Source organism: Ochotona princeps, chromosome 24, assembly GCF_030435755.1.
Source record: "Ochotona princeps isolate mOchPri1 chromosome 24, mOchPri1.hap1, whole genome shotgun sequence".
In the NCBI taxonomy this organism is placed as follows: domain Eukaryota; kingdom Metazoa; phylum Chordata; class Mammalia; order Lagomorpha; family Ochotonidae; genus Ochotona; species Ochotona princeps.
The window spans coordinates 27,787,246-27,807,930 of record NC_080855.1 but is presented as its reverse complement, the minus strand read 5'-3'; the positions used below and the strand labels follow the sequence as shown (position 1 = coordinate 27,807,930).

The following is a 20,685-nucleotide window of genomic DNA, read 5'->3' as shown; positions in this document are numbered from 1 at the left end:
GCGAGCTGGGTGGAAAGTGGAGCAGCTAGAACTTGAACCAATGTCCTTGTAGAATGTCAGCGCCAACTGCAACCTTTGATTCATTGATGGATTTAAGTAATTGGCTCCCTGCCACCTCTGTGGGAAGCTTGGATTGAGTTCCCTGCTCCTGGCTTCAAGCTGGCTCGGTCACGGCTATTGCAGATATTCCTGGGATAAATCAACAGATAGAAAATCTGCCTGTCTCTTTGCCTTATTAATTAATTAGTTATTAACTATCACCTCCGCTTTGTGTCGTATATTAAATTTCAACTAAAGAATGCTTAGCACAGGAAAGCATTTGAAAATGCTGCATGATAGGCAAGTCCCAGCCCTCATCTTTTTTTTTTTTTTTTTTTTTTTTTAGATTTATTTTTATTACAAAGCCAGATATACAGAGAGGAGGAGAGACAGAGAGGAAGATCTTCCGTCCGATGATTCACTCCCCAAGTGAGTGCAATGGCCGGTGCTGCACCGATCCAAAGCCGGGAACCAGGAACCTCTTCCGAGTCTCCCATGCGGGTGCAGGGTCCAAAAGCTTTGGGCCGTCCTCAACTGCTTTCCCAGGCCACAAGCAGGGAGCTGGATGGGAAATGGAGCTGCCGGGTTTAGAACCGGTGCCCATATGGGATCCCGGGGCATTCAAGGCGAGGACTTTAGCTGCTAGGCCATGGCACCGGGCCCCCAGCCCTTATCTTACGTGGAATACTTGTCCCTATTTTAAGATTCTCTGTCTCTCCCTGCCTTCTGGCCTGCGGAGGTTGTAGGGAGCTCAGTAGGAAGCCCTGGGTCCTTGCCCTCCAGAAGCTCTGCCTGTGTGTGCAAGCCTGAGGAGCAGAAGAGAGCTATAGCAGACTGACAGGTACTGATGGAGAGAAGCCTCCTCAGGCTGCCCTCAAGGGAGGCACGCCCAGGGCGGACTGACCTTTCCAGAGGACAGGGCTGCAAAAGAAGAGGGAGTTGGAAGGGTCAGTACCAGCTCTGGCAGAGGAATGGAGGTGTCACTCACTGAGAGCTGGCACTCACCTTGTTGTCTGCCCTGCCTCTCTGAGCCCCTCGTCTGGGCTTGTGTAGGGGCACCTGGGGGACCGTGGAGAATGAGAGGTGAGCAGGTAACGCATTATGCATTGGCTTCCTGGGCTATAGGTCCCACCTGTCACGTGGCTGCTGGCCTAGCTAAGCAGCTCCGCAGAAGGGGAGGCTGTCTGAGTCACTCTGCTCCTGAGGCCTGTGAGGTGCTACAGAAACCTCTTCCATGACAGGGCCCTTCCAGGCGACCTCTCCTTGTTCATCATGCGGCAGGCTTATCCACAGAGACTGGCTCTCAGCTCAGCTGTGGCCCTCCAGAGGCCTGGAGGTGCGGATGGAACGCCTGGAAGAGTGTCTCGGAAAATCCGTTAGGCGGCCTACCGAGTCGGGGCGCCGTGTTCCGCACCAACAGGGCATTGTGCCCTGCCCTTCCCACCCAGAGCCAGAGTCACCACAGCTGTGGAATTTTCCAGTCCTGTCCTTTGAAGGTTTCCACTTAACAAGGGCCAAGAATGTCTCATCCCTGTTGCATAAATTAGTATCAGTCTCTAATCTAGGCTTCAGTTTCCTTATTTACAAAAGCAAATTATCTCGAATATTTGATGGCTTATTTTTCCTTGAGTAAAGTGGGACAGATAGTACTTAGCAGGTAGTTTGGCAGAGTCCTGGGCTTTGCTGGGCTCTGTTTATGTTGGTTGCATTTATCCTGGTGGCTTTATTGTCTGTTTTTCCATTTTAAGTGGTCTTCTGTGGGAGACCAATGGGAGGCTGCCAGTGTCCCTGCCCACACAGGCTAGCTGCCCTTTCTGGGTCGAGCACAGAGGCGCCTGGGGCCGGATGTGACCGTACCTGTGTCTCTTGAAGTACTGCTAAGAACCTGGCTGCCAGCGGGTTTGGGTTTGCCAAAGTGTATCTGGCTCCCAGTATCGAGCACTGTGGCACAGAGAGCTTTCACAGGCTTCCCCTGGCTCTGGGTAGGCAAATACCTGGCTGTTCAACAGTTCTTTTTTTCTAATTTGAATGATCTTTCATCTGCTGTTTCACTCCCCAAGCACCCATGATAGCTGCAGCTCAGGCAGGCCACAGCTAGGAGCTGAGAACTCCAGCTGCGTCTCTCCCCTGTGGGTGGCAGAGACCCAGGCACCAGAGCCACACTGTCTCGCAGTGTGCACCTTAGCAGGGAGCTGGGAAGGGGAGCAAAGCCAGGACTTGCGCCCTGGCACTCCTGTGCAGGCTGCAGGAGGCCCCAGCAGCATCTCGCCCCTGGTGCCAACACCTACCCCTCAATGCTTGTTGCAGTTTTGTTTTTGAATGTGCTGGCTGGTTGGGAAATTCATGCCATCAGAGGAGACTGGGATGTTCTTTCGACTCTTGAGTGTCTGATAATGTTTGCTCTTTAAAGTGAGGTAGCTTGTAGTCTGAGCTGGTTTAGGGGAGGACAGAATGCTGTGCTGGCTCTCCAGGATGTGTGATGGCAGGCGGATTGAATTGGGAAGCAAGAGACCTGGCCTGAAATTGGTGGGGAACTTTGGACATAGTCTTACCATGGCAAGCACCAAGTCAAAGTTACACAAGCAGCTTTACTCTGAATAGCTGATACATCGGAACATTCCAGGTGTCCATCAGCTGATGAGTAAATACAGTAGGATACGTCTCTACAGTGGGATATTATCCGCAATAAAATAGGATAAAGTGTTGTGCTGTGTACCTGACCCTAGAAACATACTCGGTAAAAGAAGCCACTAGCAAATGGCCACCTATTATATGATCATTTAAAATGCTAAGAAACAAGTTAGGTTAAACAAGTTCATTTCCAAAATCTCTTCATGTTTAAAAATAATCTAATGAGGCCAACTGAACTGTTGGGTGCCCACAATTGAAAGCTTGCAGGAAATGATCTGGAAGTGAGAAGCTGTGCTGCTTGATGCATTGCAACTGTTCCTGGGTACTGGTATGCACTGTGGCGGACTGTCCACTAGAGGACAGCAGAGCCCACGCTAAGCCTATCCATGCCTGTGGACCCGCTTGCAGAGGTTTGAGTTACTCTTTCAATAGAAGCACCTCCCTTGTTTTCTGGCAGCTGTGTGTCCGTGAAGAACAGCTGAGCACTGTGGCTGCACTGTCCACAGCCCTAGGAGCTGCCGCTGCAGAGGGAAGAAGCAGGGGCGGAGCACCCTGTCAGGGAGGTTGGAGTAAGGAGTGGAGTGCTGGCCAGGCAGTGAGGGCAACAGGGGCAACTGAAAGCACTTGTTCTGACTGACCGAGCTTAGCTGAGAGGACCACCCTGTCGTGTGCCCTTAAGCTGGCCTTTTCTCCCCGGGAGAACAGCACCCCATCCTGGCACTGTTGACATGGGCATTGCACTTGGCCGAGTGTATGTTTTATGGAGAAGGGGGTGCATGTTTATCAGTGCATGCCTAATTTACTCCTGTATCCTGCCATGCTGTGCACAGCATGCCCCCCAAGTCTATCTGCATTGTTGGATGCGGGCTGGGGACAGGGAGAAGCAGTGCGCATGTGTTAAGGCCAGCATCCAGGGTGGAGTTAGGCTGCTCTGGGACCTCAGAATTTCCGATCAGTTGGAAGTGACACAAAAGGAGTGCTCTCTGTAGGGGTTGTAGATGTCTTTGTAGATGTTACCCCTCTAGGCCCTGTGCTGGGGACTGTGGTGGGCACTGGTGCAGAAACAGGATTGCCAGTTGCACACTAGCGTGTACAGCACATACAAATTCTTACTTTTACATGATGCCAAGTCTCTTCGTGGAGAGGAGACCCATGCTTTCCCTTTGGCAAGCTTGCACTGTCTCCTGTAGAGTGACCCATGCAGGGCTGGGGAAGCACCTGTTCTCTGCTCACAGCATGTTTCCCGAGCCCGTTCTCACTTGTCTGTGTTCATTGTAGTAACGGTGGCCTGCTGTGGTCTCTGTTCAGGTGGCGTCTGCACTGGAAAAGTGGAAGACAGCGATCCGGGAAGCCCAGACCTTCTCCAGGATGCACGTTCTGCTCGGGATGTTGGATGCCTGTATCAAGTGGGACATGTCTGCAGAAAATGCTAGATGCAAAGTCTGTCGGAAGAAAGGTAGAGTTAGAATTGCTGATCTGGGTGTATTGGGGGTCAGGATTTTTTCCCCAAGTGTGGTGAGACACATTTGACTTTCTGAAGGTCTACAGAATGGAAATCACATCCCAGTGAATCCAAGCCAGCACTGTGCGTTCCAAGTTAGGGTGCACATCAGAGCAGCCGGCGCTCTGTCCTGAGCAGGTTCTCTGCAGAGCCCTGTTAGTGAAGCTGAGACTTGGTCACTTGCGGTGCAACGGGTCCTTGTGTCAGGGCAGAGCAAGGCCCAGGGACAGCTGAGGTCTCTGAACACTCACATGTCACCTGACTGACTTCCCAGGGGCCAAAGTTGCTCTGTGAGTTGGATAAAGGTTTAATTTCCAGGGATGAAAAAGTCATATAAAGGTTAGGGAGTAGAGAAAGCCATGTCTAGTAGATTTGGTTTATCTTCAAGTAAGAAAGCCAGATGGAAGCCAGGTGGCTTCCTGGGAAGCGGGAAGGTGTTGTCAGGGAGGGAAGTGGGGATCTTAGAAGAGCAGGCCCACTTCTGCTGCTCCTGGGGCTTCCGGCTGTGTGCCACTCCCCGACTCCCTCCAGTGAGCCTTAACCGGCCAACCACTTGAGGGTGTAAGCTGGAGACCTGAGCCTACGTGAACTGCTACATTTCTTTTCAGAAAATGGCTACCTGAGAAAAGGGGCGGGTGGGCCTGTTGAAAATGTGTGTTGCTGTGTGGTGGTGGTAGTGGGGGTGCCCAGTGATAGTTGCCGTGCCCCTCTCTCTGCAGGAGAGGACGACAAGCTGATCCTCTGTGACGAGTGCAATAAAGCCTTCCACCTGTTCTGCCTACGGCCGGCCCTCTACGAGGTGCCCGAGGGCGAGTGGCAGTGCCCAGCATGCCAGCCAGCCACGGCCCGGCGCAACTCCCGCGGCAGGTAAGGAGTCTTTCTTTTTTTAAAGAGGAGTCTGTTAGCTGTGAGAGCGGAGCTTTGGTGACTCAGCCCAGATGGCCGTGAGGAGCTTTACGTTTAGGGTCTTGGTATAGAAGCCAATCCTTTTGGTCCGGGTCCTGAGGGTGGTGGTCCTCCCTCAGCTCCATGGTGATGGGCCAGCTTTTCATTGCCAGCCATGCTTGCTATCTCTTGGCCAGACCATCTCAGTAATAGTACTGCAGGCAACTCCCGGAAGATCATTTTAACACAAAAATTTACAAAATCTGGGCATGATGCATCCATTAATACACATTTTCCATGAACTGTCTGGATGGCTCTCACAGTCCTCCCTGCATGTTGCCCACGTGATGTCTTCACGTGTAGAAACTTGGGCCAATGCTCATCACCTCCTCCACATGTCTCCCCTTACCTGTCACGACTAGAGCGAGGCTGTGAGTCCTCCCTGGTGTTACGTGGTCATTAGTTTCCCAGTGTGATCAGTCCCGTGTCCTGAAGTCTTGGGGACCAGTCTTCTGCCTTCTGTTCTAGAGTCCGTTGCCAGGGCCATCTTTCCATTACCTGTCCTAAACTCACTAGCCTAACTTTTTAAAGATTTATTATGAAAGTCAGAGTTTAAGAGAGATCTATTTACCAGTGCACTGTCCGCATGTCACAATGGCCAGGGCAGGGTCAGGCTGAAGCCAGGAGCTCCATCCAGGTGTCCCGTGTGGGTGGCCGGGACCCAAACCCTCAGGCCATTGTCAACTGCTTTTCCCAGGCCATTAGCAGGGAGGTGGATCAGAAAGTGGAGCTCCCAGGACACAAATCAATGTCCATATAGAATCCCAGTGTCATGGACCATGCCAGCTCCTGGCCTGATTTCTTAAAATTTTTATTTGAAAGGCAGAGAGACTGAGTTCCTCTATCCACTGCTTCATTTTTCAAATGCCCGTGACTGTGGGGATCAGGCCAGGCTGAAACCAGAGCCTAGGACACCCTCTGGTCTGACACGTGGTTGATGGGCACCCGGAAAGGTTGCTGTCACTGCTGGTTCACTCCCCCAGTGGCTGCAACAGCAGGAGCTGAACTGATCCAGAGCCAGGAGTTTCTTCCAGGTCTCCCATGTGGGTGCAGGGTCCCAAGACTTTGGGCCATCCTCTGCTGCATTCCCAAGCCACAAGCAGGGAGCTGGATGGCAAGTGGAGCAGCTGGGATACAAACTAGCGCCCAAATGGGATCCCAGTGCGTGCAAGGCAAGAACTTTAGGCACTAGGCTACTGCGCCAGGTGCTAGGCCCTGTCCCTCCTCTTTGCCCAAACTTTGAGACTCGACAGCACTGGCCCAGGTCTTGGTGCATCCTTTCCATCGTGTGTTTGTTTTCCTGGCTACTCAGTGTTCATCTTGCTCTCCCCCCTGTTGAGAATCATCTCGCCTGGGTCGAGCACCCCACGGCCTGCCTTAGAGAGGCGGCTATGACAGCATCTGTGTGCATCCTGCCTCACTCAGTCCCATGGCTTCAGGCCTGGGGCCCAGAAAGAAGAGGGGTCGCTTTCCTCCCTGGGGTCCCAGTAAGGCCAACGCAGGGCCTGTAAGAGGAGACTTGTAATACTTGCCGAGTTAGTGCCACTGTTTCCCGTACTGAAATAGTGGCTCACAGGGCCTGTGACTGCATCTTTTAAAGGGCAGAGCTGTTGGATCTGCCCACACACACAGTCCCTCTGTGCCGACTGCCTCTGTTCCAGCTACTGGGGAAGAATGGGAGGGTGGGCGGGCCACTCTGAAGTGCTGCGCCTGACGCCGGCTGCTCCAAGCTGGGATTACCAGCTTTGATCTTGGGGGCATCTGCAAGCTGTTCCTCCTGGAATGGGGCCATCTCGGGACAGCAGCACCTGTCTGGCCACTGCTTACCCTTCAAGCCACCCGGAGCTGGGGACGGCTCCTACCACCTGACATGCGACATTATCTGGGTTCCTTTTGTGAGGCAGAGTAAGCAGGTTTTGTGTGGGAACGGGTTGGATTGCATTTCGCTCTTGATTTCTGATGCCGCTGGTTCTTGTCCAAGCCATGTGGGCCTGCTCTAGGCAGGCAACTGTTGAAACTCAGTTGTTGAACACATGGGGCCACTGGCCTGGCCTAGATTTTGGGTCCCCCCGCCTTGCCAGGTCTGACTGTTCAGTCTCTGCCTGAAAGCCGGGAGCCTCGAGGGTCTCCAGCCCTGCTCAGAGCTGTGGCTCAAGCCTTGTCCCCACCCCATGCTTTGTCGTCCTCACAGGAATTATACTGAAGAGTCTGCCTCTGAAGACAGTGAAGATGACGAGAGTGACTCAGAGGAAGAGGAGGAGGAAGAAGAGGAGGAGGAGGAAGACTACGAGGTGGCTGGTTTGCGATGTAAGTCTTGCGTTGGCACAGCTCTTCTCTTTCCTGGCTACTCAGGGCAGGGTGGGCAGGCGGTGGTGCTACCTCCTTGGTGCCCATTGCCTTGGCTCTCCCTGCAGCCTTCTTTGCTCTCTTTACAAAGATTTGTTGAAAAGCAGAGTGTCAGATCTTTGATCACTGCCCAGATGCCCACACAGCCAGGCTGGAGCAGGCTGAAGGCACGAGCCCAACTGAGCGTCCTCCACTGCTCTCCCAGGCACGGCAGCAGGGAGCTGCCCTGGAAGTGGAGCTGCTGCAGAGTGGGTTGCCAGTATTGCACCACAATGAGCCTTTTCCAATGAGCCTTTTAACAACCTCTCTGCGAAAGGTATTCCATATCAATTGGTAGAAAATAGAGGAAGATTTTCCTTTAAAAGATCTTAGCTTTTGCTTTTTCCCCCCAACATTTTTAATTGTTATCACTCCTGAAGAGGCCACAACAGCCAGGGGCTGGGCCAAGCCAGAGGCAAGAACAAGATATGAAGATATTTGAGCCATCACCTGCTGCCAGGTGCACGTTGGTAGGAAGCTAGAATAGGGCTGTGGCTTGAACTCGGGTCCTTCAGGCTGAGGCTCGTAAGGCAAGGTCAGTTCCAGTTGCCCCATCATGGTCAGTGTGTCCAAGAACCGCCTGCACCTCCAGCCACGGTGCACAGGTGCCATGAAGGAGTGACTGCCGGACAGGCTCTGGCAGCTGCTGGGAGGTGCACCTCTTCATCTGCTGCTTCCTCAGGGGAGCAAGGACAGAGGAGCAGGCACACCTGCTAGCGTGGGAAGCCGCTACTTTCTCTCTGGTGTCTGCACCCCCCCCCCCCCCGCCTCCATGCCCCAACCATGCCCGTCCCTGTCCTTCCATTCCCCTCTCCTCCCCGCCCCCCTAGTGTCCCGGTCTAAATTCTCCCTCCTCCTCCTCCTCCCAGTGAGACCCCGCAAGGCGCTCCAGGCCAAGCAGAACATAGTCACCCCAGCACCGAGGCCCGGCCGCCGCCCAGGGAAGAAGCCGCACCCCGGCCGACGGGCTCGGCCCAAGGCTCCCGTGGAGGACGCCGAGGTGGATGAGCTGGTGAGTGACTGCCCTCTAACCCTCTTGTCCCTCACTCCCCACCCCGGCTCCAGGAATTTGCCCAGCGACAGGTGGGAGCAGAGGCAGCAGCTATGCCCGGCATGCCCTCGGGCGGCCTGCACATGCCGTCTCCTCAAGTTAGCAGTTCGAACTGAACTAAAATAGTTGCCATGTGTCTTCGAGGGCTCTGGGGCCGGGGCTCCACTGTGGGAATGTCCGCAATGCCGGAGCTGCACTGGCTGGCGGGGCTCTGCCCACAGTTGTCACGGGAGGGAACGTCCCTTCCCTGCCCCCAACCTAGTGTCAGACAGCTCGCTTGTGCCTCCCAGAGTCAAAAGGGGCTCTTGTTCTCACAGATCCCCTTGGGATGGGGCATGGAGCGGGCTACCCGGGACCCTAGGGAGCAGCAAGCTCCTGTTTGCCCAGCCCTGCCGAGGCATCTCTGCTGCTCCTGGGCCTGGAATATCCTGGGGATACCCGACTTCCGCAAGACTGCTTGGGGCACCTGGCTTTGTGTACCTGCAGCACTCGCGTCTTGGGCCCTCCCCAGAACCCTCTCATAGGCTGCCAGGAGCACTGCAGGCTACAGCCTGAGCGCTGTCAGGTGGTGCTGATGTTGGCCGCAGGAGAGCTAAGGGCCTAGCTCTACCTTTGCTCTCACCCATGTGCCGCACCCCATGCTTTCCCTCTGGACCCTCACTCAAGACCCCTCTCTCCGGCGCAGGTGCTTCAGAGCAAGCGGAGCTCCCGGCGGCAGAGCCTGGAGCTGCAGAAGTGCGAGGAGATCCTGCAGAAGGTGGTCAAGTACCGCTTCAGCTGGCCCTTCAGGTGAGCGCTGCTCCTGAGGGGCGGGGTGGGCTGGCCCTGGCCCTGCAGGGGAGGAGGCCAGCGCATCCAGCTCCATCTGGTTCCCACCCGCCCAACAGGGAGCCCGTGACGAGGGACGAGGCTGAGGACTACTACGATGTGATCACCCACCCCATGGACTTCCAGACGATGCAGAACAAGTGCTCGTGTGGGCACTACCGCTCTGTGCAGGAGTTCCTCGGTGACATGAAGCAGGTGTTCACCAATGCTGAGCTCTACAACTGCCACGGCAGCCACGTGCTGAGCTGCATGGCCAAGACGGAGCAGTGCCTGGTGGCCCTGCTGCACAAGCACCTGCCCGGCCACCCATATGTCCGCAGGAAGCGCAGGAAGTTTCCCGATCGGCCTGCGGAGGAGGAAGTGGACAGTGAGCCAGAACCTGTCGGACAGTCCAGGGGACGAAGACAGAGGAAATAGAGGCGGGGCCCTGCTGAGGGTTGGGGGGCGGGGGGTGGCAGGAGACTGCGAGGGAACAGGAAGGGGCAGTGAGAGGGTTGAGGGAAGTGGTTGCAGGAGCACCAGCCGTGCCCTGGCGCCTCACGATCCCTGGACGACCTGCAGAGTTCTCGGAACAGCCTGACTCTGGGCCGCAGTCATTGCAGGTAGAGGTTGCCTGGACCCTGCCTTCTGGGTTTCCAAGAAGCGCATGAGTGAGTCCTCTTCCTCTCACCTCCCTGAGGCCCCTGCGGGCTGCAGGAGAGCGTTAGCTGCATGGCTGGGGGAGGGAGGGTGGGGTTCCAGGCAGCCTTCACTGCCGAAGCCTGCACATCCTACGCCTACTCGCGCCGCACGCAGTCTGTTCACCAGCATCATGGCATGGGGCTCACGGAGTAGAGGGTCCCATCCTGGAGCCGTTCCTGAATACCTCTCCTCTCGGTGGCATGCCTCTCGCTACTGCCACCCCCTCCCCCTCAACAAAACACAAAAATTAAAAAAAAAAAAAACACCCAAACAAAGGCACTTCATGGGGACCCGGTGACCTGCTTGTAATCATGCATGCCCCCTTCAGTTGGCTGGGGCTGCCCGCCGCGGGCGCCGGGCAAGCGGGGTGAGGAGAGGCAGGCAGAGCAGAAACGCATACCTTGTTTTTAAATCAACTTTTCTAGTTACTGAAAGTTGCTTGTTTCAGCAGTGACATTGTATAAAGAACATCTTGTAAAATATTTGTCATCTCGCTTCGGCACATGTACAGTATGGTTTATATGATGGCGTGTTTGCTTAACTCCCTGTCCTTGACCCATGCACCACCTGCCCACGAGGAGGCGACACTGGGACTGTCCTGCCTGACTGCCCGCAACTACGGTGGCTGCTTTCGCTTCTTCCGTCCGCCTCCCCCTCCGTTGTCCTCAGGGCCAGGAGGGAAGGCCGGGAAAGGCCCCACCAGCCCCCCAGCACTCACCGGTAGTGGAAGGCTAGGCTTGGCGGTCTTCTCTCCGTGATGACAGATTTTGCTAGAAGTACAGTACAGGGTTTTCTTTGCTTTTCTATCAACTTGGAATCTGGAAGGCTGGAGCCCCTTGACCCTCCTGTCTGCACTGCAGTGAAAGGAGATGGTTCCCTGGTGGGGACTGTGCATGGGGGACTTGGGAGTAGGCCGCCCGGGTGCAGCCCACATGCCCCGGGACCCCTTCGCTGGCCCCTGTCCCACGGCCGCCGCCGCCTTCCCCCACCTCTGTGCTAGATCAGTCTGTCCTTGTTCGTAGTGCGATTCCTGCGTTCCCACTTCAGGACATCGGAACCATTTTGTTTTTTTAAGCCGTCCCAAAGGAGGAAGGGCCCCATTAAAGGGTGAACTTGTAATAAATTGGAATTTCAAATAAACATTATGTACTTGTGTTTATAAAGAAACGACTGTGCTGGATTCCTCTCTGTGTTGCCCAGATCTGGTGGCGTGCTGAAAGCCGGGTCCTCCCCAGCAGCTGACCGCACTTGGTTCCTGGCTGGAGGTCAGAGCCATCTGCTGCATTCCTCAACCCCCTGGGATTGAGACATGACCTTCAAGCTCCGCACGCTCCTGTGTGCAGGCTCTACCGCGGGGATCTGCATGGGCCTTTATTCTTTCAAAAGACGTGTTTGAAAGAGTGGGAGAGAAGAACTATGCTGGTCCATTCCCCAGATAGCCACAATGGCCATGGTCACAGGAGCCAGGAGCTTCTTCCAGTTTTCCCATGTGGATATGGAGGCACAGGTGGGCCTTAGGTCATCCTCTACTGCTTTCCCAGGCCATAGCGGGGAGCTGGATGGGAAGTGGAGCAGCCAGGACTTGAATCTCCACCTATACTAGCTATGGCACAATGCCTGCCCCCTGTGTAGTCCTTTGGTTCTGAGGGAACTCCTGACTTTGCTTTCAGAATAAACTCTAGCTCATGAGGAAGTCCCCCTGCCATTCAGCTCCCTGCTAACGGCATGGGAGATCTGCTAGGTTTTCTAGGAAAACTTTCAGAAAAGCAGTGAATTCTCATTTACGTGGCATCAATCATGGTGCCCCTGGACTAGCCTCACTTCCTTGTTTTGAAGTCATGGTAGCTGTGGGAAGCACCCAGCTGCTGCTCGAGCCCAGGTCCCCAGGAGTGAGACATCCAGTCCCTGCACACTAGTACTATCAGGAGCACCTATGTTGGTCATGGAGGTATGTGTGTTTGGCTCTGGAAGGTTCTCTTGGGCAAGGGGGAGAAGGTGTTTGTCTCCTCCTCCCCATTCCCCAGCACAAACACACACCCTCCCTGCTCTGCCCAGTTTCCCTGGCTGCAGCTTCCCCACAGTGGACAGACCTACCGGAAGCCCCCCTGTGGTTGGGTCACTACCTATGGAATGAGGGAGAAGGTCACGGGCCGGGCCTTGGCAGAGTCAAGTCCTTTTCCTGCTTGGTTCTGGGACTTCTGCAAGCATCTTCTAGGGCCAGGGAAGCCTTGGCTGGCATAATCCTGCCCTCCCTCCTACGTCTCTTGGCCAGCAGGAACCATCCCAGCTTCCTCTGCCCTGGGCACTCCCCAGCCCATCCCAACTTGCCTTGTGCATGGCACAGCCAAGCACCAGTGACCCCCACCTCCCCAACTCTGTCCTCAGTGGGCAAGGAGAAGGGGATGAGCAGCTGTGTGGGAAGGCTCAGCTTTCCCCCTACTCACACACAAAGCCAGTTCCACTCGGCTTTCTCTTCCCAGATCTGAAGTTTACCCAGCCCAGCCCCTAACATCTCACTTGCCGAACTGCCGGCCTGCCTTACTATCTCCACTAAGCACAGAGACCTTCCCACGGAGAGTTCCAAGGAACTGTGGTCCGTTGGCTAGGTGGCAGGAAGGTCCACATATGTTTTGGGCTGCCTGCTCTGAAACCACAGTGCATCTGCCTTTGCAAGGGAGCCGGGATCCCTGCTGGACTCTCCATAGAATCCACTGCCCGGTGACCCTGGTGGCGGGTGTGGAGCACAGAATCTGTGGCCTGACAACCCGTGGGTCTGTGAGCAGTGCGAGGAACGAGCTTCCCCTTCCCTGGAGCCTCCCCTTGGCTGGAAGCAGGGCCAAACCCTGGCCAGGGGCATGATGGTGGTGGCCTCCCTGGCTCCAACAGTGCTGGTCGTGCGCGAGCAGGTACACGGGGACAGCCACCAAAACCCACACGTGGCTGTATGTAGTCTCAGGGGCCAAGAGGGGCCTTGGGCTCTGATCCCAAACAGTCTGGAGTCTCTGGGACACTTACATCCACTCGGCAGCTGAGCTGCACTGGCACCCAGGTTGGCACATTGCTGTCCCCCACCTCTCCCACTGCTGTCTACTCCTCCCATCTTCCCATGACCATAGCAGTTGGAGACATGCCAGGCCCAAGAGCTGGCCTCCTATAAGTTCAGGTCTGTGCTTCCAGGATGCCTACATACCAATCCAGCCCCATCTCTGGGACCCGCACAGCAAAGGACGAAGGTAATAGCAAGGACAGCTGGGTTGGCCTCAGCCCAGTGTCCCAGGTTGGAAACATGGACAGGGCAGGCAAGCAGAGGTTGCCCAAAGGCAAGGTGGCGAGAGGAAGGAGGCACCAGGCATTCCAGGACTCCAGTGACACACAGCCTCAAGGTCCCCTGAGAGCCCAATGACTGCCCCATGCCAGCTCTATCCCTCCAACCTTCCCTCTTTTCCAGTCCAGAGAGGACTCGGCGGTGCCACACGGGGAAAGGGGGCATTTATTCCAGTCACAGCTTCCAGGAAAAAAAAAGAAAAACAATAAATTACATCATTAAATAAACTTTAAGGTCAGGTCAGGCCCACTTCTGCCCTTTTCTCCCAAGTGCCTGTAGGGGAATCAGGCTGTCCTGCATCCCCCTGCATTAATTGGGGGACACAGACTTGGCACCTCACTGGGTCCTCAGCCCTCCCCTCACCATGTTCCCCTGGCCTGACCTTGACAGCTAGCTGGGGGAGGGGCAGCAGGTGTCACCCCATCCACAGGGAGTGGGGTCATCCAGGCCTGTGTCCCTAGAGGTGTGTGGGGTTGTCCAGAGAAGGGTCCGTCTTAGTCATGTGCAATACCACGCTGGGGGCCTTATAGTGGCAGTGAGTGCCCCGCCCATAGCTGCCAGGGGCTCTGCAGGCCTTGGCCCGCGCCCGTCCAGCTGCCATCTTGCGGTGGCATAAGCTCTGCCAAGTCTGAAAAGTCTTGGAGCTCCACACCCAGACACCACTGGTGATGCCTACCACCAGCGACATGAAGATCTTGACCATGAACACGGCCACGGTGGGCACAGAGCCCCCAGGCAAGGAGCAGTCCCTGCGGCCTCCAGGCAGGGTGGCGGCGACACAGGGCTGCTCCGTGGCCCGCAGGCGCCAGAAGTCCATGTTGAGACGCTCATAAACGTAGCAGACGATGACGCAGGTAGCCGGCACAGTGTAGAGGATGGAGAAGACCCCGATCTTGACCATGAGCTTCTCTAGCTTCTCTGTGTTGGTGCCGCCCGTCTTCATGATCTTGCGAATGTGGAAGAGAGCCACGAAGCCAGTCAGGAGGAAGCTGGTGCCCAGCACCAGATAGCAGGACAAGGGCACAAGGACGAAGCCCGTGAGCGCCGCCGTGTCCATGCTGGCCACATAGCACAGCCCCGTCAGCTCGTCCCCGGCCACCTTGCGCAGGGTCAGGATGATAATTGTCTTGAGCGCAGGCAGGCCCCAGGCGGCCAAATGGAAGTAGCTACCATGCGCTTCGATGGCTTCGTGGCCCCACTTCTTGCCGGCTGCCAGGAACCAGGTGAGCGTCAGCACCACCCACCAGAGCGAGCTGGCCATGCCGAAGTAGTAGAGCAGCAGGAAGACGAGCGTGCAGCCTGTGCTCTCCAAGCCCTCCTGGATGACATAGAGCGCACCCGCCTCCTGGTCACAGGCCACGCTCTGCGCGCCCGCAACAGCGCGAATGAGAAACGCCAGGGAATAGACGTTGTAGCACATGGAGAGGAAGATGATGGGGCGCTCTGGGTACTGGAAGCGGTGCGGCTCCAGTAGGAAAGTGAGCACCGTGAAGGCGGTGGAGAAGAAGCAGAGTGCCGACCACACGGCCATCCAGACGAGCGCGAAGTCCTTGTCGCGCCGAGACCAGAATACCTCGACGCCAGGCCCGCAGCGCGGCGCGCACGAGCGGCTTTTCTCTACGTACTGGAACTTCTCCGGGTTCGCACAGGTGCCGCCGCCGCCGCCAGGACCCGAATCCGCCGCGCCTGGGCCCACGCCTGCCTCGCCCGGGGGTCTGGCGGGCCGTGGCGCCACGGGCAACATGCCCAGCCCCTTGTGCGGTTCAGTGGCTGGGCCAGCCGTGGCGTTCTCCGGCGCCTCCATGCAGAGCGCGTGCGGATCGTTGCGCGTGGGGAGCCGCGCGCAGTCTAGCGAGTCGGGCCAGCCGAAGTTGAACTGTTCCATGATGGGGGCGCAGCGCAGGCGCGCCTGCTCGCACATGGGCCGGCAGGCGGGGATGGGCGCGGACACCTGATCGGTGCACATGGGCGCGTAGAGCGAGCACAGGAAAAAGCGCAGGTGGCCGTGGCAACCGTACTGCACGAGCGGCGCGAACTCGGCCAGCTCGGCGGCCGCCTCGCCCTGCGACGTGTGGCCCAGCAGGTTGGGCATTCGGGTCAGGTTGTAGCCGATACCACGACACATGGGGATCGCCACCGCCTGGCACGGCGCCGGCCCGCGCCCGCGCTCCGGGTCGAAGCGGCCGATTTCTAGCGCCGCGGCCGCCGCCAGCAGCGGCCACAGCAGCAGCGCCGGCAGCGGCAGCGAGCCCATCCCGGGCGGAGCAGCTCTCGCCCTCTCCCTACCGACTCACTCGGGCCGCGCCGTCCCGCGCCCCCGGGCCTGCCCGCCACGTCGCGGCAGCGCGCGGGCCATCGTCGAAGCCACCCACGCACGCACCCACCCACGTGTGTCCGTGCGCCGCCGGGAGAGAGGGGCGTGCGCGTGGGCAGCGCACAGACTGCCGCCGCCGGAGGGATCGCAGGAGGAGCCGAGCCGCCGCCGCTGTCGCTCCAGCCGCCGCCGCCGCCAGCGCGGGGGGCCTTCTGCCCGCGGCCGCGGCTACAACCCCGGGGCGGGGCTCCGGTGTGGGGGGCACGCCCAGGGGGCGGGGGCGCGTTGCCCCAAACACGCCCCCGCCGCGGTTTAAAGGCGCAGCATCTTGCAGCACCCTGTAGCACCCTGCAAAACCCGACTAGTGGTGATCTTCACTTTACAAGCGGCAGCATCCCATATGGGCGCCGGTTCGTATCCCGGCTGTTCCACTTCCCATCCGGCTTCCTGCGTGTGGCCTGGGAAAGCAGCAGAGGATGGCCCAAAAGCCTTTGGAACCCTGCATCCGTGTGGGAGACCCAGAAGAAGCTTTGGATCAGCTCAGCTGTGGCCATTGTGGCCATTTGCATAGTGAATCAGCAGTTGGAAGATCTTTGTCTCTCCTCTCTGTGCATCTGATATGCCTTTCTAATAAAATTTTTTTTTTCCTAAAAAAAATTTAGAGGTGGACAGTGGCACACCTGCAGGTGTCCACACCCTGCCCACTTCCCTTCCCTCCATCCTCTCGGCTATCCCATTTCCCCTTCTCCCCCTCTTCCAGGAGGGTAAACTGAGTCTCAAAATGGGGGGTATCCCCTGTCCCCTCCACCTAGGTGATTTGGATCCTAACAAAGTGCCTTGCTCTGAACCGGGCACTCTGGTGGGGCTCCCAAGAGTGAAGGGCCTAGGGCAGCAGGGGCAGTGCTGGGAAAGGGGCCTGCAGTGGGGTGAGCCCTGGGCCACTAGCGCTCATCACACCAGTCCTACTAGGAACTCTGCCCCCATTTTATGGATAAGAAATGGAGGCTCCAAAAGTTTGAAATGTCTGTTTAGGGATCCCACAGCTCATAAAGGACACATTGGGCACTCAAGTTCATCTCTGCCCCATTGGCCCAGCTCACCAACCACTGCCTGTGATGGAGCCAGAGAGCTATGGGTGAGCACTTACGATGGAGGCAGTGGTGGTAGCCAAGGCACAGGCTCCTGAGGATGCTGGGTCCAGTGTACACACTGACCCCTCTGTACCCTTCTCCCCCGAGGGATCTAACACTGGGGATCTAACACTGCATTAACCACCAGAGCTCCTGTGGGATCCCCAGGGGAGGGGGGATGAAGGGCAGGGGTGTGGCTTCTTTGGACCCAGCCTTGCCTACGAGCTACAGTTCTCCCAGAACAGGTGCTGGGCATGGCCAGCTGCCAGACCAAGGCAGGGCACTACATTGCCCCCTCTTCCCTCAGGCTCAGAACCCAAGTGCAGGGAGGGACCTGCCTCGAGGCCTCGCTACTCCTCTGCTTGGCTTTTGTCTGGCACACCAGTCTGAGACATCACCCACATGTCCCTGGACAGGCCGGAAAGTTCTACAGGGTCCCTACAGGGCCCCTATGTCTCCTCTGTCTGCCCTGGTCACCATGCCTGTTCCAGGGCCATGAGAACGTGAGCTTTGTCTGTAAATCTGGCACAAAGGGTACTGAAGATGCTTGTAAGATGGTGAAGCTCTGCCCAGCCCCCAGGGCCTGGTCTGTGTGTATTTGGGGGCGGGGTGGAAGCTGTGGGACTACCCGCCTTTGCTGGGACAAGTGCTGGGGGGGACTGGCCAGGCAGATAAACTGTGTGTGTATGTGTGTGTGTGTGTGTGTGTGTGTGTGTGTGTAGCCACTATGGTGGAGAAGAATTGGGGAGGGGGTGGGAGGGAGCCCTTCCCCTGGCAACTTGGCGGCCAGGAGGGTGCCCCAGAGGCTGTGGGATGCCAGGCCAGTCACTATGGCAACAGCTGCTCCTGAGAAGCCAGGGGTGGGGGTGGGAGGGCCCCGCCCCCACACAGCCACTGCCTGGGAGCAAAGAGGGCCCTGGGCCCACCCACCCGGCATTGTCACTGGATCCCCTCTTTACAAAACACAACAATACCCGAGGAGGCGTTGGCTGAAAGGGAGACTATGAGGACGCCCAGTCCACCCCATCGCTGCCTGCCTGGGCCACCGAGGGGGCCTGAGGTGCTGGCCAGGGCCAGTGCAGCCTCCCTCCCTGGGATCTTCAGAGGGGGTCCCAGGTTCCTTTTACCATCACCTCCTGGCCGGTGGCCCTCAGTGCCCCCATGGGACACATGCCAGCCCCTCCCCTACTCCCCAGCTCCTCCTCCAGGAACTGCTGCCTCCTCCCCACACACACATCCCCAGGCTCCGTCCCACAGACCCTGGGGCCCCTGGTAGTGCTGGCAGTCAGACTGCTGCACCTGTGTCTGGCTCCTTGTGAGCCAGGGGCAGGGGGCTTCCCCTTCTCCTTCTATTCCCCCACCCCTCTTGGCACCTGACCTGGCTTCCAGAAATATCTGTTGGGTGCCAAGAATGTTGGAGTGAGGGCTCAGTGTTGCAGGCCTAACCTAACAGGAGGTTAAGCTGCTGCCTCCAGTGCCAGCATCCCATGTGGGCACTGGTTTGAGTCCTAGTTGCTCCGTTTCCCATCCAACTCCCTGCTAATGCTCCTGGGAGAGCAGCGGAGGATGGCTCAAGTGCTTGCACTCCCACAGCCATGTGGGTGTCCCAGAAGAAACTCCTGGCTCCTGGCTTAGGCCTGGTTCAGCCTTAGCCACTGTGACAGTTTGGAGTAATAAAGCAGCAGGTAGAAGATATCTTTTTCTCTCTTTAAAACTTTCAAGTAGGGAAAATAAATAGGGCCAAAAAAAAAAAAAAAACAGAATGAAAAGGGGGGCATAGATCCTTCTAGAAGACACTGAAGAGGAGTAGGGCCTGTGATGGGGGAAGGGGTATTGCCTGAACCCTGGAGGGTCAAGAGGTGTCTGTGTGAGCGTGTGTGGGGATACACCTTAGGTGCGTGGAGAGGTGCACACACAACCCAGCTGCCCAGCTCTGTGCACAGGGACCAAGAGACAGGGCTGGGGAGGCCGTGGGATGGGGCCAGGGGAATGTTCTCCTGTCCTGCAACTTGAGTTCTGGTTCTGACTCAGTTTCCCCTTATAGGATGCCAAGGGTTGGACTGCATTGTGTTCAGTGGCTACTAAAGAAGAGTTGCAAAGAATCCCCTTTGAGGGAATTTGACTATTTTTTGTTGAAGAGATATATGTTTTATTTGAGAGGCAGAGTTACAGAGAGAAAAGGAGAGCCAGAGACGTTCCATCTGCTGGTCCGCTCCCCCAAACAGCCACAAGAGCCTGAGCTGCGCCAGTCTGAAGACAGGAGCCAGGAGCTACATCTGTGTCTCCCACACAAGCACAGGTACCCAAGGCCTTGAGCCATCCTCCACTGCTTTCCCAGGTACATTAGCAGGGAGCTGGATCAGAAGTAGAGTAGCTGGGACTCAAAGCAGCAGTGCCCATTTGGGATGCCAGCTCCACAGGCTGAGGCTTAGCATACTATGCCACGGTGCCAGCCCAGAGTGGACAATTTTCACGAGCTGTTCGACACTGGGAGCCAGCGACCACGGCTTCCTGGCGGTGCAGCGCTGGTCTTGGGGTCATCAGTGTGGGGAGTTCGAGGGTGAGCCTAACACGTCGCTCCAAGATTTGGTCATCCCAGGTATATCTGCACTGCAGTTCCTCCTCTCTCTTACTAGAAAAGTTCTAGCACTGTGTCCATCACGCCCCATTGGTCTTACCTAGCTGTGTGAGAAAAGCCAAAGGCAGTGGTGGGCTCCAGGTGGCAGGCGTTTGTGGGATCACGACACCCAGCGTGCAAATCTTCTTGATATTTTTTCAGTTTTCGTGATGAATTTGAAAATATTTCATCGTGAATATTTTTCCAAGTCAGTACTGTAAGGAGTTATTCCAATACCCGGTGCCATTCCTTCTTGCTCACAGCTCATGAAGTTCGCGCCGGCCTAGCTATCCGCCAATCGGATGTAACCTGGCATTCCACCTGAATCCCACCTCCCAATCTTCCAGCCCCCTCCCCAACTCCTCCCACTCGCCAATCATTCCTAGGCATTCACCTGCAGGCACCAATCCCCTGGGGCCTGGCCTCAATCCCTCCCAATCCCCACCCCCTACACCTGGCAAACAAAAAGGCCCCCCCAGGTGCGGCTCTTTCTCTTTCCCCGCTCTTCCCCCCCCTCTTACCCCGCTCTTACCCCGCTCTTATCCCTCTCTTATCCCGCTCTTATTCCTCTCCTACCCTTCTCTCTCTCCCCCTCTTCCTTGCTGTTCCTGCCCCGTTGGAATAAACCTCCTAAGATACCTCGTTGCGTCTGGTGTGTTTCAGCTCACGGTAAAGAACCAGGTTGTGGGAATTAGCTGCACGTAATAATATCATAATAATATAGTAATATCGTATGAACTAGAACTCCAAATCTTTTTAAATAACTAACAAGTACAAGAGAGGAAAAACTCATTTAAAAAAAAAAAAAGGTTTGTTTATTTGAAAGGCAGAATTGCAGAGAGAGAGAAAAATGAGAGAGAGGGAGGAGGGAGAGAGAATCTTCCATCTGCTGGTTCACTCCCTAAATGGTTACAATAACCAAGGCTGAGCCAGGCTGAATCCAGGACCCTGGAATTCCTTCTGGGTCTCCCACATGGGTGCAGGGACCCAAGCATTTGGGCCATCTTCTGCTTCTTTTCCACGTGTTTTAGCAAGCAACTTGAAGGGAAGTGGAACACAGCTAGGGCTTGAACCGGTGTTTCTATGGGATGCCAGCATTGTAGGTAATAGCTTGGCTCTTTGGCCCAAGATGCGGGCCCCATGACTCGTTCTTTTTTTTTTTTAAGATTTATTTATTTTTATTGGAAAGGCAAATATACAGAGAGAGAAAGATCTTCCATCTGCTGGTTCACCTTCCA

General features: G+C 56.4%; 2 protein-coding genes across 2 annotated transcripts in view; one reads left to right on the top strand and one right to left on the bottom strand.

The window, feature by feature from the left end:
- The window catches only part of BAZ1B (bromodomain adjacent to zinc finger domain 1B), a 52,707-nt gene extending 41,741 nt beyond the window's left edge, over positions 1-10,966 (top strand). Inside the window, exons 14-19 of the mRNA XM_004586991.2 lie at positions 3,979-4,126; positions 4,891-5,038; positions 7,308-7,423; positions 8,371-8,513; positions 9,238-9,341; positions 9,440-10,966. Coding sequence (XP_004587048.1) covers positions 3,979-4,126; positions 4,891-5,038; positions 7,308-7,423; positions 8,371-8,513; positions 9,238-9,341; positions 9,440-9,797 — 1,017 coding nt within the window. The 3' untranslated portion in view covers positions 9,798-10,966. The remainder of the gene's footprint in view (positions 1-3,978; positions 4,127-4,890; positions 5,039-7,307; positions 7,424-8,370; positions 8,514-9,237; positions 9,342-9,439) is intronic.
- Positions 10,967-13,483: 2,517 nt separating this feature from the next.
- Positions 13,484-15,888, bottom strand: FZD9 (frizzled class receptor 9). Its single transcript, XM_004586990.2, has one exon. The coding sequence runs from the start codon at positions 15,638-15,640 to the stop codon at positions 13,844-13,846; it is 1,797 nt and encodes a 598-aa protein (XP_004587047.2). The 5' UTR covers positions 15,641-15,888; the 3' UTR covers positions 13,484-13,843.
- Positions 15,889-20,685: the final 4,797 nt, after the last annotated feature.

What these genes read in the sequence shown, in the direction of transcription:
- FZD9 (XM_004586990.2), bottom strand. Translation starts at nt 15,640, where the DNA reads ATGGGCTCGCTGCCGCTGCCGGCGCTGCTGCTGTGGCCGCTGCTGGCG.